Source organism: Dendropsophus ebraccatus, chromosome 4 (assembly GCF_027789765.1).
Source record: "Dendropsophus ebraccatus isolate aDenEbr1 chromosome 4, aDenEbr1.pat, whole genome shotgun sequence".
NCBI classification, from domain to species: domain Eukaryota; kingdom Metazoa; phylum Chordata; class Amphibia; order Anura; family Hylidae; genus Dendropsophus; species Dendropsophus ebraccatus.
Genome location: NC_091457.1, coordinates 169,425,136 through 169,444,459, shown reverse-complemented (window position 1 = coordinate 169,444,459; position 19,324 = coordinate 169,425,136). Strand labels below are relative to the sequence as shown.

General features: G+C 44.8%; 1 protein-coding gene across 6 annotated transcripts in view; it reads right to left on the bottom strand.

The window, feature by feature from the left end:
* Positions 1-19,324, bottom strand: part of DPYD (dihydropyrimidine dehydrogenase) — an 850,395-nt gene that overhangs the window by 344,611 nt on the left and 486,460 nt on the right. For all 6 annotated transcript variants that reach the window (XR_011362703.1, XR_011362702.1, XM_069967717.1 and 3 more), the window contains one exon: positions 7,816-7,980. Coding sequence is in view for 4 of the 6 variants with exons in the window: in XM_069967717.1 (XP_069823818.1) it covers positions 7,816-7,980 (165 nt within the window). In the remaining 2 variants the exon portion in view is untranslated. The remainder of the gene's footprint in view (positions 1-7,815; positions 7,981-19,324) is intronic.

Below are 19,324 nucleotides of genomic sequence, written 5' to 3'. Positions count from 1 at the left end.
CCCAACAAGTGTGGAGAAAAGCTCTTTCCTCCTCCTCCCGACACCCCAACAAGTGTGGAGAAAGGCTCCTTCCTCCTCCCGACACCCCAACGAGTGTGGAGAAAGGCCCTTTCCTCCTCCTCCCGACACCCCAACAAGTGTGGAGAGCCCGTCTATAGGGTTATTGATGTTGTTCATCTGACAAGGAGTCCCGAGTCTGTTCACTGTAGGTTGGAGCCACGAGCTGGAATCCATAAATCACTAACACGTATAGCAAACAGGATCCATCTAAAAATAAGGACTCCCAAATGTGAAAAGTAAATTGTGAGCCTGGAGACTGTAACTACTAAGCTTCATCCCAGAGTTCAGTGCTCACTATAAAAGCCTGGTCGGCCTGACCAAAGCCGTATCCCAAAAGGATTCAAACATGCTTCATTACTAAGAAGTGTGGAGAAAGGTTCCTTCCTCCTCCTCCCGACACCCCAACAAGTGTGGAGACAGGTTCCTTCTTCTCCTCCCGACACCCCAACAATTGTAGAGAAAGGTTCCTTCCTCCTTGTCCCAACACCCCAACAAGTGTGGATAAAGGTTCCTTTCTCCTCCTACTCCCGACACCCCAACAATTGTGGAGAAAGGCTCCTTCCTCCTCCTCCAGACACCCCAACAAGTGTGGAGAAAGGCTCCTTCCTCCTCCCGACACTTCAACAAGTGTGGAGAAAGGCTCCTTCCTCCTCCTCCCGACACCCCAGCGAGTGTGGAGAAAAGCTTCTTCCTCCTCCTGACACCCCAACAAGTGTGGAGAAAGGCTCCTTCCTCTTCCCGACACCCCAACAAGTGTGGAGAAAGGCTCCTTCCTCCTCCCGACACCCCAACAAGTGTGTAGAAAGGCTCTTTCCTCCTCCTCCCAACACCCCAACAAGTGTGGAGAAAGAAAAAGAAGGAGGTCTGCTACACCTGTTCCATAGAAATGGAAACCACCCTTATCGAGTGCACTACTGTCCCGGCGCTAACGGGATAAAAATAGAAATCAAATATGTAACAGTGAGAGAGCCTACTACACTGTTACAAGTGTGGAGAAAGGCTCTTTCCTCCTCCTCCTGACACCCCAACAAGTGTGGAGAAAAGCTTCTTCCTCCTCCTCCCGACACCCCAACAAGTGTGGAGAAAGGCTTCTTCCTCCTCCTCCCGACACCCCAACAAGTGTGGAGAAAGGCTCCTTCCTCCTCCCGACACCCCAACAAGTGTGGAGAAAGGCCCTTTCCTCCTCCTCCCGACACCCCAACAAGTGTGGAGAAAGGCCCTTTCCTCCTCCTCCCGACACCCCAACAAGTGTGGAGAAAGGCCCTTTCCTCCTCCTCCCGACACCCCAACAAGTGTGGAGAGCCTGTCTATAGGGTTATTGATGTTGTTTATCTGACAAGGAGTCCCGAGTCTGTTCACTGTAGGTTGGAGCCACGAGCTGGAATCCATAAATCACTAACACGTATGGCAAACAGGATCCATCTAAAAACAAGGACTCCCAAATGTGAAAAGTAAATTGTGAGCCTGGAGACTATAACTACTAAGCTTTCATGTGTCTTGAGAACTGCAACCACCAAGCCTGCATTATCACTGCAGGTATAAACTTCTTCATCAGGACTGTGTAGTCGCCAAGTTTGTCGGACATTCTTTTTTGTCACAGTTTGATACAATTTGGAGACTTTAATGGTAAATTTACTTTGTGAGTCTCATATAATAAGTTGTCTGGCGCTGTTTTACAGGATGATAATAGAATAATTAAAACTTCATGGCACTTGAGACACGGACAAGATAAACAAATTTCTGTCCATCGAGAGATCGTGAACTCTGCGCAATCTCTCCGCCATTCATCACATATTAAACAGCTGGTAATGGAGCCGGCAAACTAATTAAAAAAGAAGGAGAATTTAAATCACAATGTAAAAGGCAGAAGAAAGTGGCGGCTAAGATTCATGTCTTACTCAGGCGTAGCACGCTGATGCTAAGCAGTCTGTAAATAGACCTCCATGACGTGACCAGAATAGAAGGGATTGTCAGGCACATTGGAAATCAAGGCTACTGTTTCTGCTCCAGATATATACTAAATTTTTTATTAGGAAAAAGCACAAGCAAGTCAGAGGTGATCCGCTGTAAATTAGAAGTGGCTGAGTTAGGTTTGTCAAATTACATTCATGAAGCATGAAGGTCCTCGGGGATCTCACCAAAAAGTGAGGAGTCTGGAGTGTCTGGAGCCGTCAGCAGCTGTTAATTTCATTAACAAGTTTATTAATTAGAAAAACATTGCCCTGCATAAATCTGTATTACAGAACATTGCACCGGAACGTTCCTAAAGACAAGGTGAGGGGAAAACAACCACACGGCTGCCACTAATACATCTGTCCAGGAGGCAACTTCTTCCACCACCCAACTTCTTCCCTGGGAGGATAGGAGGAGAGAGCTGGGGGCCGAATGTTTGTGGCTGAGGAAGGTTTAGAGATGCTGGGTCACTTGTACTAAACAATATTCTGCTACTTGTGGATCCACCATATCTTTCTTAACATGTCCATGTGATACCAATCTGCTGCCAGGTTCTTCAGATTAAGCATGGGGAGACGCAGGTCCACGCAGAAGGGTTGGCACTGAGGCAACTGTACCATAACCAGCAAGTTCTGTGCACAAATCCTATTAGAAATGTGTTGGATGTTGTACGATTCTCTCAGCAACCTGACCATTGCCCATGGATTTCATGAAGTGACAGGAGATTATGTGCATATCTGTTTAAAAAAAATCACATGCTAGCAATCTATCAAATGGGCAGATATACAGTATCAGGATGGTTTATAAGAGCCCAGGAGGTGTTACCCAACAGAACAAGAGCCCAGGAGTGTTACCAAACAGAACAAGAGCCCAGGAGGTGTTACTCAACAAGACAAGAGCCCAGTAGGTGTTACCAAAGAGAACAAAAGCCCAGAAGGTGTTACCCACCAGGAACAAGAGCCCAGGAGGTGTTACCAAACAGAACAAGAGCCCAGGAGGTGTAACCCAACAGAAGAAGAGCACAGGAGGTGTTACCCAACAGGAACAAAAGCCCAGCAGGAGGTGTTATCCAATAGGAACAAGAGCCCAGGAGGTGTTACCAAACAGAACAAGAGCCCAGGAGGTGTTACTCAACAAGACAAGAGCCCAGTAGGTGTTACCAAAGAGAACAAGAGCCTAGAAGGTGTTACCCACCAGGAACAAGGGCCCAGGAGGTGTTACCAAACAGAACAAGAGCCTAAAAGGGGTTACTCAACAAGAACAAGAGCCCAGGAGGTGTTACCAAACAGAACAAGAGCCCAGGAGGTGTTACACAACAGAACAAGAGCCCAGGAGGTGTTACCAAACAGGACAAGAGCCCAGGAGGTGTTACACAACAGAAAAAGAGCCCAGGAGGTGTTACCCACCAGGAACAGGAGCCAAAAAGGTGTTACCAAGCGCAAGGGGCGTAACCCAATGCAGCAAGAGCCCAGATCATGTCTTCTTATTCTACCAGCTGCATATTCCTACCCCATTATACTAGAATACTGTATTTGCAGCATTTTTCCACCATCAAAAGCAAAATCCATAGAAGCAATAAAACAAACAGACGCTCCTGAAATGATGTGCTCAGAAAATGGCAATGGCTCAGAAGCGGAAATTTCCATCTCTGCCGGCGCTGACCCGTCTCCTTCCATCCTGAGCGCTATCTGATTTAGAGGAGTAATTAAATAAAAGATGCCCCTTATTAAACATAAAAAACATAGGACATCAAAGCCTCGGCAATAAGAGAGCCAACAATTGCCAATCCTGTCATGTCTGCCAGAAGCGGCAGAATTATCTTGTTATCAATTTAATAATAGAACAGAGGAGTAAATAATACCGCCGCCGCTGACATCAGTAACATTGTCGCCTCCTGGGAAATCCCAGTCTGGAGAATCTGTCAATCCACATGGATAGGGACATATTAAGGTAGCAGCGACAGAATGGATTTATAGAGCGGAGGAGCCATGTCTAATAAGAAGATTCTGCATAGTGATAGAGAAGACTCATTGAGAATGGCTTGACATGGCTGACCTGGAGTCTTCCTCATCTTATCGCCCCATCCTCCCATCCTCTTGTATGAATAATTTAATCAAACATTAACCTTTTAGCCTTTGTGTTATTTTTTCTAACTGGGGATCTGTGCTGGGAATATTCCGTCTTCATCGTATCCAGGGACATTTAGGAGAGGGGGCAGCTCTTCTTCACCACCTCCGATATCTATTGTACATTTGTGTATTTTACGTTCTTTATCCTTATGTATGGAATCGAGGTTTGTAAACTTGATATATGGATGATGTATGTGGGGAACATGGGCTGCATATGGCGCAACATGTTGTAACCCACGTATCAGAGAAACCAAATCATATCAGAGAAGCACGCCGAGCATGGTGGTTGTCACTGGGCTCATTCTTTACCAGGTCTTTCTACGAGCCAAGGTAAGTACTAGCCTAGAAGGCCACATTGGTGTTATACTGTTGGGGACACAATTACCTACAGCTGGACAGACTCTATATATGTCATCTCAAGTGCCTATCGGGGGGAGGGGGGGGGGGGGGGAGGAATATAAGGACTAAGCAACCAGTCAGTTCTGAGAAAATGGGTGATAGGGGCTCAAGGAAGGGCAACCCCAGAAAGTGCCAAGAAAGGACAACTGGGGACAGCGTCATTGGGCCTAAAGAAGGACAACTGGGGACAGCATCATGGGGCCTAAGGAAGGAAAACTAGGGACAGCGTCATGGGGACCAAGGAAGGACAACTGGGGACAGCGTCATGGGGCCCTAGGAAGGACAACTGGGGACAGCGTCATGGGGGCCAGGGATCATTGGTGTGTGTGTGTGTATGTATGTGAGAAGAGATGGTAAAGGCTATCCCACATCACAGGGCTATGGGGTCCAGTCACTGGGGGACACATCACAGGGCTATGGGGTCTAAGCCCTGGGGAACAAATCACAGGGCTATGGGGTCCAGTTACAGAGGAAAACATCACAGGGCTATGGGGTTCAAACCCCAGTGGTCATAGCATGAGTGCTACAAGCATAATATCAGGTTAGGCTTTATTCTACACACCGGGCTCTGGATAATCTATGGATAAAGCTTCTGGAGTTCAAACATTTTAAATAATTCAGCAAACACTCGTTTTCTCTCTCTTTTTCCAGGAACTCGCAGTTGGCTGTATTTCTCTTGCAGTTGCCCGTCCTCACGCAGAATTCAAATATATGGCGGCGATTACAAGTCACGCGGGACAGTGACACATCTCCCGGAGAGGAGACAACACCTTCTAAGCCTTATTCATTCTTCCCGTTGAGTTGGTAGAGAATTTGATGAACCCATGTGACCATTTCTAGTAATGGCCGCCAGGTGGTGGTGGTTTAGTGAGGGAAACACGGATGTTATCTCAGATACAGAAACCGACCAAAGAAAACAAAACTCAATTAGAATTTTATGGAAAGTCCAGGAATGTGCCAATTCCGTAATATTCCCAACTTTTTCACTGACTCTGGAGATGATGGAGCATGAATTGCCTCCTATTCTAATGGGATCCTCAACTATAAACCAGTTAAAAAAACCATAAAGACCCTGGTAAACTTAAAGAGTGAGGTTAGAGCCATGCCCTTACCTGCGATAACTGATCATGGGGGGCAAGTACTGGGAACCCCCAGCAAGCTTGAGAAGGAATGGAGTGGTGGTACGTGTGGTGTTCCACCACTAGTGCTGTCTATGGCACCTTAGGTTCGCAAGAGTGGGAGATGTAGTAATGTGTTTTCCCTACTAGGTGTCACTACTGTTTTGTGTAACTTGCTGCACAGCTGAAGTACCAAGGGTCAATTATTTTTGTACCATGTGTTATATGCTAACCAATCAGAGGTGCTTGTTCTCTTTTCTTCTCTTTCTCTCACAGACACACTCAGCCCCACCACTCGGTTTAGTTTTAGCCTATGTAGGAGGAGTTAGTTCCTGGTGAGAGGAAACAAGTTTTCAGTTTCCAGATAGTGTTCAGTGTGAGAAGAAGCTAACCAAACTATTTGCTGCAGAAGTTAAGCCAGGGCCTGGCTTTGGCCAGGACCCCTAACAGGGACCAAGGATGGAACCCACAGATTTCTCTATGCAAGTAACTAAAACAAGTATGCAGTGCTAGGTCCAACTTAGAAGAGAGAAGCCACCTAGGAATACCCTTGCTTACACCAAGAACCTCTCTAAAAAGTGCAGGGCAGTCTCCTGAAGCAAGAGGAACTGATCCCAGTAGGACAAAGCTACTGTGCAAAGTCTATGTATCCTACTGCGCAGTGCAGGACGACTGGGAAACCTCAGAAGTCTGCTACACCCAGACAACTGATGGACTGGAGCTCGTATTACCCACCTAGGATGGGGACCTCGCAACTAGGGGCCATAAGTTGGTTGAGAGCTACTATTGGAATCAGAAAGTACGAGTATCTTCTTATCTCTTCTACTTATACACCTGTTCCGGTGTAAGGCATCTCTGGCAACTCCTCTCTCTCTACAAAGCACCTTCTACTCCTACAAGCACTGTTTACTTTTGTGTCAGCTCAAATGTTGTGTGTCAAAATTTTCATTACCATTATTGTGTGTACTGTCTACTTGAATTATACTCTGTACCCACACATACACCACCATATATTTCCCTTTTCTGTGAGTTTCCGTCAGAGTACATTGCTACATTGGGTTGGGGCTCCTCTCCTCTACTTTTCAAGCACCACTACAACTACCTCTCTTCTATTCTACTTCTCAAGCACCTCCATAAGCACAACAAGTCCAAGCACTAAAGTCCGTATCAAAGATGTATCTATTCTGTGAGAGTGTATTCTACCATTGAAGAATTTTAAAGTAATGCTGTTCTATTTTTACCTCACTGGGACACTGGGTCATATTCTATCCGCACCAGCACTTATACACACAAACCGCACACCTTGGGTTATTTTCCCCCTCCTGCGGATGTCGTTACTGGCAGTCCGGGTGAGTCAGTTGCCACTCCAGGTTGCCATGACAAGAGCCCAAGGGACCTGTAACAACCTGGAAGGTTACCAACCATCTTGGGGACACAAACTGGCCATCTACAAGGCACGTACCAAAATCACACTTGTGTACTGGACTAACACTGGCATCACAACAACTAACATCACTGGCCGTACACCACAGAATTGGCATCACGGTTAGCTCAACTACTGGCCGAGTACCACATCTATAGGACTGATAAAGATTGCTGAACACTGTACACAGGGGCGTAACTACCACTATAGCAGCCATAGCGGCTGCTATGGGGCCCGCCGCATCAGGGGGCCCCATGGCCTGCTCCTGCAATACACTGGGCCCCCTGAGCCGTCATCATTTGCAGCATCGGGTGGCCCTGCTGGTCTCCTGGGTTTTGCAAATGTCCCTTTAACTGCAAGCACTCCTGACCAGAGCTATCAGTTATGTAGTTATGACTTCACTTGACCGTTTAGTGGTCAGTCGGGGGGGGGGGGGGGGGGGGGCAATTAAAAGTTTGCTATGGGGCCCAGCCATTTCTAGTTACGCCCCTGATTGTACATCACTTGGATATCTTCTTCAGAGGAAGCGGGATGGCTCTGTGAATAAGGAGGCAATCTTTGATGGTGAGCGCCAACGCGTTATTCTTCCTCCTTACCTGTTCTACAAGAATGGTGCATTGTGGGGCTGCACTAGTGTTCTTGTTTCATAGATTGTTGGAGTGATGTTTCTGTAATGTTTATTATGGTACAATCCAGAATTCATAAACTAGAAACAAACTCCAAAGGAACTTACGTGCTGAGGGAAGTCGGCCTTGAGTTCAGTAACAGACTTGCACCAGTAAGCAGACGTCTTCTCACTGATGAGCTCAATGTTTAGGAAGGAACCTTGTCCAGGACCGTACAGGTGGCCAGACGTTGTCCCACGTATGATTCTTGGTGAAACATTTGTCACTATATCCTGCAAAAAGAACAAAAGAAAATGAAGTAATTGCTCACATTGTGTAGAGTGAAAAATAGTAACATAGTAACATAGTTAATAAGGTTGAAAGAAGACAAGAGTCCACCAGGTTCAACCCAGGAAAACCCTACTGTGTGGATCCAGAGGAAGGCGAAAACGAAAGCAAAAAATGCAGATAAACAAAACAGGAAAAAAAAAGGAAAGGTCCACCGTCCACCGGGAGGAAAGGTCCACAATCTGTAGTGCAGGTTACTTGCTGATGTATGACCTCTATGCCAATATGATTAGTGAACTCCAGGTTCATAGAGGTTTATTGGCGGCCTCAAAGATAAGATATATGATATGGCTATCAGCCAGGAAGCTTAATAGGATGATGGACAGTGATGTCACTACTAATGGAGCTCAGGATTGTGAGGCTGCAAACATCGATACAAGGAGGGAACATTACAGGGGGTGTCCGGACCGATAAGATGGCCAGCCTGCCGATAATATGTGTGCCAGAAGTGGTCTACATTGAGGGGTGGTTTTCTCGAGAACAAGTTATTTGCTGCTATGTAAGTAAGATTTTTGACCCCCAGCTTGGTGCGGGTCTAGCTGCTGAAAACCCCAGTGATTGGCCTTTAAGGGCAGGGAGCTCTGGATGGTATACAGAAGAACAAGGGGCCCCATAGCAAAGCTCAAAATGGGCCTCTCTAAAGGTCTTCGTTTTGGCTCCTAGGGCTGAAGAGCTTGGGGTATGTTCCCCATGCACTCCCTCGCTGTCACCATTGGGCCAATTCCCAACCCCAGAGTTTTGTAACAATGGTTCCAGCCACTCAGAAGAAAGGACAGTGCAACCAAAGATGGTTGAGCCCACTTTTTTCCCTGGCTCTATAATAACTACATGGTATGTCACTATGGTACGTTAAGTAACCATGTAATAAACAGATGAGTTTTAGTTTCAATGGTTTCAATTCTGACTAATAGATGTGGAGATGGAAGTAGATGATATAGATGGGAGTTGACTTCCCTTAGGATCCACTGTGACTAGCTCGATGGCCACCACCCTGCATCCACCATCAGGTGCACTAGACGGGCTCCACTGGTCTCTGTGCCTCCATACCAGAGGTCATAGCTCATATTCCACATCCAGCCTTTAGAATCTGAATACAAATGACTACAATGACATCTTAATAATAAGAACAATAATCATCATAATAACATAAAGCCCCATTACATCCCAAAGCTCAGACACCTTCCCACAATTCCATATCAGCCGCACAACAAATAAAGGTCATTTAATCAAAGATTATGATTAAACTCCTATAAAGCGGGTCTCCCCTGGACGCAGGGCTCGCAGATCCGCCATGATAGAACATGAACCCCATTAGCACTCAGCAATTAAAGTCAATTTCCATATTTTAATTAAGAGTGGCCCCATATAAAACAATTACGGTAATAAGCCGACTGACTGGATTTCCTAACATTTGGACATTTCTTCTCCCAGCAGAGAGGCGGGAAGCCTTGATTTGCATTCATTAGCTGCGATCTGCATATGTTTGATAAGGCGGACCCCGCCACATAACATTATTTATTCCCCAATCTGCCAAATGTCACTATTGCCGAGGATAGACGAGGCGCTCCTAACGCCACACATAAATCTTTGTCTTCATTTACATTTCTGAAATATTTTATAGCTATATAAGTGGAGTTTTATATGGAACAAGACTGGAGAGATGGCATTACCGCCGGATAGCACATCCGAAAGCTTTCTCCTCCAATACCTGAGCAAATTACTGCGACTATTAGACGATGGCTCCAAATAATCCGCCTGTTCTGCTGCTGATCCACAGTCGTTCCCTCACATCCATTACTGATCTCTGCAGCACTCAGCTCCCAGACATTGGAATATTCAGTGATGTAGGGGTAAGCAGTGATATAGGGGGTAAGCAGTGATGTAGTGTGTAGGCAGTGATATAGGGGATAAGCAGTGATATAGGGGGTAAGCAGTGATGTAGGGGGTAAGCAGTGATGTAGGGGGTAAGCAGTGATATAGGGGGTAAGCAGTGATATAGGGGGTAAGCAGTGATATAGGGGGTAAGCAGTGATATAGGGTGTAAGCAGTGATATAGGGGGTAAGCAGTGATATAGGGAATAAGCAGTGATATAGTGTGTAGGCAGTGATATAGGGTGTAAGCAGTGATATAGGGGGTAAGCAGTGATGTAGGGGGTAAGCAGTGATGTAGGGGGTAAGCAGTGATGTAGGGGGTAAGCAGTGATATAGGGGGTAAGCAGTGATATAGGGGGTAAGCAGTGATATAGGGGGTAAGCAGTGATGTAGGGGGTAAGCAGTGATGTAGGGGGTAAGCAGTGATATAGGGGGTAAGCAGTGATATAGTGTGTAGGCAGTGATATAGTGTGTAAGCAGTGATATAGGGGGTAAGCAGTGATGTAGGGGGTAAGCAGTGATATAGGGAATAAGCAGTGATATAGTGTGTAGGCAGTGATATAGGGTGTAAGCAGTGATATAGGGGTAAGCAGTGATGTAGGGGGTAAGCAGTGATGTAGGGGGTAAGCAGTGATGTAGGGGGTAAGCAGTGATATAGGGGGTAAGCAGTGATATAGTGTGTAGGCAGTGATATAGTGTGTAAGCAGTGATATAGGGGGTAAGCAGTGATGTAGGGGGTAAGCAGTGATATAGGGAATAAGCAGTGATATAGTGTGTAGGCAGTGATATAGGGTGTAAGCAGTGATATAGGGGGTAAGCAGTGATATAGGGGGTAAGCAGTGATGTAGGGGTAAGCAGTGATATAGGGGGTAAGCAGTGATGTAGGGGGTAAGCAGTGATGTAGGGGGTAAGCAGTGATATAGGGGTAAGCAGTGATGTAGGGGGTAAGCAGTGATATAGTGTGTAGGCAGTGATGTAGGGGGTAAGCAGTGATGTAGGGGGTAAGCAGTGATGTAGGGGGTAAGCAGTGATATAGGGGATAAGCAGTGATGTAGGGGGTAAGCAGTGATATAGTGTGTAGGCAGTGATATAGGGGGTAAGCAGTGATATAGGGGATAAGCAGTGATATAGGGGGTAAGCAGTGATATAGTGTGTAGGCAGTGATATAGGGGGTAAGCAGTGATATAGGGGGTAAGCAGTGATGTAGGGGGTAAGCAGTGATATAGGGGGTAAGCAGTGATATAGGGGGTAAGCAGTGATGTAGGGGGTAAGCAGTGATGTAGGGGGTAAGCAGTGATATAGGGGGTAAGCAGTGATATAGGGGGTAAGCAGTGATATAGGGGGTAAGCAGTGATGTAGGGGGTAAGCAGTGATATAGGGGGTAAGCAGTGATATAGTGTGTAGGCAGTGATATAGGGGATAAGCAGTGATGTAGGGGGTAAGCAGTGATGTAGGGGGTAAGCAGTGATATAGGGGGTAAGCAGTGATGTTGCCACATTGTTTTTCATTGGGGGAGATTTATCAAACATGGTGTAAAGTGAGACTGGCTCAGTCGCCCCCGGCAACCAATCAGATTCCACCTTTCATTTTTCAAAGAGTCTGTGAGGAATGAAAGGTGGAATCTGATTGGTTGCCGGGGGCGACTGAGCCAGTTTCACTTTACACCATGTCTGATAAATCTCCCCCATAGTGTATGTGGGTTGTAGCCCGTCGCTCACTGTTATAGAACATATACACATATATAGAACTTCAGATGGCAACGCTTGTGTCCCCCCGCACATTCAGACTATCCCAATATTCATAAACAACCTGCAGCCTCGTGAGACTTTTGTAACATCGGATACGTGTATATCGGCTCCTGCAGAGGACTGTTCCTTCCACATTATCCTCAGCCGGTTATGGCTGCTCCTGCAGAGGACTGTTCCTTCCACAATATCCTCAGCCGGTTATGGCTGCTCCTGCAGAGGACTGTTCCTTCCACAATATCCTCAGCCGGTTATGGCTGCTCCTGCAGAGGACTGTTCCTTCCACAGTATCCTCAGCCGGTTATGGCTGCTCCTGCAGAGGACTGTTCCTTCCACAATATCCTCAGCCGGTTATGGCTGCTCCTGCAGAGGACTGTTCCTTCCACATTATCCTCAGCCGGTTATGGCTGCTCCTGCAGAGGACTGTTCCTTCCACATTATCCTCAGCCGGTTATGGCTGCTCCTGCAGAGGACTGTTCCTTCCACAATATCCTCAGCCGGTTATGGCTGCTCCTGCAGAGGACTGTTCCTTCCACAATATCCTCAGCCGGTTATGGCTGCTCCTGCAGAGGACTGTTCCTTCCACAGTATCCTCAGCCGGTTATGGCTGCTCCTGCAGAGGACTGTTCCTTCCACATTATCCTCAGCCGGTTATGGCTGCTCCTGCAGAGGACTGTTCCTTCCACATTATCCTCAGCCGGTTATGGCTGCTGCTGCAGAGGACTGTTCCTTCCACATTATCCTCAGCCGGCTATGGCTGCTCCTGCAGAGGACTGTTCCGTCCACATTATCCTCAGCCGGTTATGGCTGCTCCTGCAGAGGACTGTTCCTTCCACAATACCCCCGGCCGGTTATGGCTGCTCCTGCAGAGGACTGTTCCTTCTTCATATATCATAAACTGATAATGTGAAAATCTTAAAGAGGGGAAACTACCACTAGGGTGTTTCTACTACCATGTCTACATGTGGGGTGACTGAACATTCTCTACAAGTATTCTCAGGACGTTCCTCAGCTGCCCAGGACTGTCCCCAGTGTGTTGGTTAAGTGCACCTAAAGCCGAAGTACCCTCCTGATACTGCTCAATTGCCTTTAATAATCTCAAGAGATTTGCTCCTCCCGATTGTACAACCCCCGGGCCCGTATTCCCGGATCTGGCAGGCCAAGCCTAACCAAAGCTATCCTCAAGTATCCCGTGTGACAATCTTATTCAAGCACAAGCTGCTGTACTCAGACTGGCTATGGGACCCGGGGAGGGTATATACCACTTACACCCTGTGACAAGTGCGTAGCGGTACTCCAACACCTGCCCCTGCAAGATCCATCTAGCAGCCCCTGTTAGGATAGATAGATTATAGATAGATAGATAGATAGATAGATAGATAGATAGATAGGAGATAGATAGATAGATAGATAGATAGATAGATAGGAGATAGATAGATAGATAGATAGATAGATAGATAGATAGATAGATAGGAGATAGATAGGAGATAGATAGATAGATAGATAGATAGATAGATAGATAGATAGATAGATAGGAGATAGATAGGAGATAGATAGATAGATAGATAGGAGATAGATAGGAGATAGATAGGAGATAGATAGATAGATAGATAGATAGATAGATAGATAGGTAGGAGATAGATAGATAGATAGATAGATAGATAGATAGATAGATAGAAGATAGATAGATAGATAGATAGATAGATAGATAGATAGATAGAGAGATAGGAGATAGATAGGAGATAGATAGATAGATAGATAGATAGATAGATAGGAGATAGATAGGAGATAGATAGATAGATAGGAGATAGATAGGAGATAGATAGGAGATAGATAGGAGATAGATAGGTAGATAGATAGATAGATAGATAGATAGGAGATAGATAGATAGATAGATAGATAGATAGATAGATAGATAGGAGATAGATAGATAGATAGATAGATAGATAGATAGATAGATAGATAGGAGATAGATAGATATATAGATAGGAGATAGATAGATAGATAGATAGATAGATAGATAGATAGATAGATAGATAGGAGATAGATAGATAGATAGATAGATAGATAGATAGATAGGAGATAGATAGATAGATAGATAGATAGATAGGAGATAGATAGATAGATAGATAGGAGATAGATAGATAGATAGATAGGAGATAGATAGATAGATAGATAGATAGATAGATAGATAGATAGATAGATAGGAGATAGATAGATAGATAGATAGGAGATAGATAGATAGATAGATAGGGGATAGATAGATAGATAGGAGATAGATAGATAGATAGATAGATAGATAGATAGATAGATAGATAGATAATAGATTTATGTAAAGTTGCTCTTGGGTTATGATGATATACTGTACTGTAACAGGACTTGGACTCTTATAGTATAATCCAGTAGATAACTTATAGTCAGACGCATTAGTCCTCAGTCACATTACTTGTACGTAGAATATTTCGCTATTTGTATCTTTCTTTCATTTCCAGTAGTTTTCAATTATCTTTCTCAGTTTCCATTGTGAACCTTTGTGCCCTGATGCGACGTGTGATGTTCTGTGAGATCCGTCGACCTAGAAGAGGCGTGTGACTGTAATAATGAATAGTGAGGAGAAGCGGCACATGACAGATAATGTGGGAGACATGGCCGCCGCCGCCGCTGCCGAGTGATGGAACGTTTCTGCCTGTCACTATGTAATTATTAGATACACATATGAGAGGAGGCCGCATATTGGACAATCACTCCCAACGCCCACACACTTGTCACAGAATTGAATAAACTGATCGAAAAGAGACGCCGCAACCGAGGCCATAAAGGAAGAATCACGTATCCCTATAAACAACCGCATCTGCTTCATTACAGCACAGAACTCCGCATCCGTAGGCACCGGGAGTCACAGAACACACAGAATATACAGGAGAAAGGGTTAAATGTAACAGCTGCTAATATCCAGCACACAGTATATAGAGGGATGGGAGAGAACAACGCAGCGTCCTGGTACCTGGCTACTTGCTGATAAACAGCAAAGGTTGTGGTGTGGCAGCAGAGTTACCTATTGGTGTCATCATGTATATGTGATTAGAGTCTAAGGAAGTCTAACATGTACTGTAACTCTGTATAACATGTGCTGTATATCATTACTCTGTATAACATGTCCTGTATATCATTACTCTGTATAACATGTACTGTAACTCTGTATAACATGTACTGTAACTCTGTATAACATGTACTGGAACTCTGTATAACATGTGCTGTATATCATTACTCTATATAACATGTACTGTATATCATTACTCTGTATAACATGTCCTGTATATCATTACTCTGTATAACATGTACTGTATATCATTACTCTGTATAACATGTACTGTATATCATTACTCTGTATAACATGTCCTGTATATCATTACTCTGTATAACATGTACTGTATATCATTACTCTGTATAACATGTGCTGTATATCATTACTCTGTATAACATGTACTGTATATCATTACTCTGTATAACATGCGCTGTATATTATTACTCTGTATAACATGTACTGTATATTATTACTCTGTATAACATGTACTGTATATCATTACTCTGTATAACATGTACTGTAACTCTGTATAACATGTGCTGTATATCATTACTCTGTATAACAAGTACTGTATATTATTACTCTGTATAACATGTACTGTATATCGTTACTCTGTATAACATGTCCTGTATATCATTACTCTGTATAACATGTACTGTATATCATTACTCTGTATAACATGTGCTGTATATCATTACTCTGTATAACATGTGCTGTATATCATTACTCTGTATAACATGTACTGTATATCATTACTCTGTATAACATGTACTGTATATTATTACTCTGTATAACATGTACTGTATATCATTACTCTGTATAACATGTCCTGTATATTATTACTCTGTATAACATGTCCTGTATATTATTACTCTGTATAACATGTACTGTATATTATTACTCTGTATAACATGTACTGTATATCATTACTCTGTATAACATGTACTGTATATCATTACTCTGTATAACATGTACTGTAACTCTGTATAACATGTGCTGTATATCATTACTCTGTATAACATGTACTGTAACTCTGTATAACATGTACTGTATATTATTACTCTGTATAACATGTCCTGTATATCATTACTCTGTATAACATGTCCTGTATATTATTACTCTGTATAACATGTACTGTATATCATTACTCTGTATAACATGTACTGTATATCATTACTCTGTATAACATGCGCTGTATATTATTACTCTGTATAACATGTACTGTATATTATTACTCTGTATAACATGCGCTGTATATTATTACTCTGTATAACATGTACTGTATATTATTACTCTGTATAACATGCGCTGTATATTATTACTCTGTATAACATGTACTGTATATTATTACTCTGTATAACATGTACTGTATATCATTACTCTGTATAACATGTACTGTATATTATAACTCTGTATAACATATATTGTATATTATTACTCTGTATAACATGTACTGTATATCATTACTCTGTATAACATGCCCTGTATATTATTACTCTGTATAACATGTACTGTATATCATTACTCTGTATAACATGTCCTGTATATTATTACTCTGTATAACATGCCCTGTATATTATTATTCTGTATAACATGTCCTGTATATCATTACTCTGTATAACATGTACTGTATATCATTACTCTGTATAACATGTACTGTATATCATTACTCTGTATAACATGTCCTGTATATCATTACTCTGTATAACATGTGCTGTATATCATTACTCTGTATAACATGCCCTGTATATTATTACTCTGTATAACATGTCCTGTATATCATTACTCTGTATAACATGTACTGTATATTATTACTCTGTATAACATGCGCTGTATATTATTACTCTGTATAACATGTACTGTATATCATTATTCTGTATAACATGTCCTGTATATTATTACTCTGTATAACATGTACTGTATATCATTATTCTGTATAACATGTCCTGTATATTATTACTCTGTATAACATGTACTGTATATCATTACTCTATATAACATGCACTGTATATTATTACTCTGTATAACATGCGCTGTATATTATAACTCTGTATAACATGTCCTGTATATCATTACTCTGTATAACATGAACTGTATATTATTACTCTGTATAACATGTACTGTATATTATTACTCTGTATAACATGTACTGTATATAATTACTCTGTATAACATGCGCTGTATATTATTACTCTGTATAACATGTCCTGTATATTATTACTCTGTATAACATGTCCTGTATATCATTACTCTATATAACATGCACTGTATATTATTACTCTGTATAACATGCATTGTATATAAGAGAAACAAATCACTGATCTCAGGTAGAGCCGCCAAGATAACACTGCCGGCTACTGATTAAAGCGCTCAATGCAGTGAAATCCTAGGTGCATTGCTCCCTGGGAAACATGAATATGCAAAAGAAAGAGCCTGTGGAGCCCGAAACCCAGGACTAGCCAGATATTCCGCTGGGAAGGATCCAGCCAAGGGGGTGGCTCCTGTACGGAAACCATCAAAACCACCATAATAAGTGGCCATATAAGTCAATGTAATGACAAGTGAAAACCAAGACTTCCATGTGTGTGGCCTCCACGTGCCAGTATGACCTCCCTACAAGGCCCGGGCATGCTCCTGATGAGGTGTCTGTATGACCTCCCTACAAGGCCCGGGCATGCTCCTGATGAGGTGTCTGTATGATCTCCCTACATGGCCCGGGCATGCTCCTGATGAGGTGTCTGTATGACCTCCCTACAAGGCCCGGGCATGCTCCTGATGAGGTGTCTGTATGACCTCCCTACAAGGTCCGGGCATGCTCCTGATGAGGTGTCTGTATGACCTCCCTACAAGGCCCGGGCATGCTCCTGATGAGGTGTCTGTATGACCTCCCTACAAGGCCCGGGCATGCTCCTGATGAGGTGTCTGTATTACCTCCCTACAAGGCCCGGGCATGCTCCTGATGAGGTGTCTGTATGACCTCCCTACAAGGCCCGGGCATGCTCCTGATGAGGTGGTTGTATGACCTCCCTACAAGGCCCGGGCATGCTCCTGATGAGGTGTCTGTATGACCTCCCTACAAGGCCCGGGCATGCTCCTCATGAGGTGGTTGTATGACCTCCCTACAAGGCCCGGGCATGCTCCTGATGAGGTGGCTGTATGACCTCCCTACAAGGCCCGGGCATGCTCCTGATGAGGTGTCTGTATAACCTCCCTACAAGGCCCGGGCATGCTCCTGATGAGGTGTCTGTATGACCTCCCTACAAGGCCCGGGCATGCTCCTGATGAGGTGGTTGTATGACCTCCCTACAAGGCCCGGGCATGCTCCTGATGAGGTGTCTGTATAACCTCCCTACAAGGCCTGGGCATGCTCCTGATGAGGTGTATGACCTCCCTACAAGGCCCGGGCATGCTCCTGATGACGTGTATGACCTCCCTACAAAGCCCGGGCATGCTCCTGATGAGGTGTATGACCTCCCTACAAGGCCCGGGCATGCTCCTGATGAGGTGTCTGTATGACCTTCCTGGGCCTGGGCATGCTCCTGATGAGGTGTCTGTATGACCTTCCTGGGCCTGGGCATGCTCCTGATGAGGTGTCTGTATGACCTCCCTACAAGGCCCGGGCATACTCCTGATGAGGTGTATGATCTCCCTACAAGGCCCGGGCATGCTCCTGATGAGGTGTCTGTATGACCTCCCTACAAGGCCCGGGCATGCTCCTGATGAGGTGGCTGTATGACCTCCCTACAAGGCCCGGGCATACTCCTGATGAGGTGTATGATCTCCCTACAAGGCCCGGGCATGCTTCTGATGAGGTGTATGACCTCCCTACAAGGCCGGGCATGCTCCTGATGAGGTGTATGACCTCCCTACAAGGCCCGGGCATGCTCCTGATGAGGTGTATGACCTCCCTACAAAGCCGGGCATGCTCCTGATGAGGTGTATGACCTCCCTACAAGGCCCGGGCATGCTCCTGATGAGGTGTATGACCTCCCTACAAGGTCCGGGCATGCTCCTGATGAGGTGTCTGTATGACCTCCCTACAAGGCCCGGGCATGCTCCTGATGAGGTGTATGACCTCCCTACAAGGCCCGGGCATGCTCCTGATGAGGTGTATGACCTCCCTACAAGGTCCGGGCATGCTCCTGATGAGGTGTATGACCTCCCTACAAGGCCCGGGCATGCTCCTGATGAGGTGTATGACCTCCCTACAAGGTCCGGGCATGCTCCTGATGAGGTGTATGACCTCCCTACAAGGTCCGGGCATGCTCCTGATGAGGTGTATGACCTCCCTACAAGGTCCGGGCATGCTCCTGATGAGGTGTCTGTATGACCTCCCTACAAGGCCCGGGCATGCTCCTGATGAGGCGGCTGTATGACCTCCCTACAAGGCCCGGGCATGCTCCTGATGAGGTGTCTGTATGACCTCCCTACAAGGCCCGGGCATGCTCCTGATGAGGTGTATGACCTCCCTACAAGGTCCGGGCATGCTCCTGATGAGACGTCTGTATGACCTCCCTACAAGGCCGGGCTGCTCCTGATGAGATGGCTGATGGTCTCCTGAGGGATCTCCTCCCAGACCTGGACTAA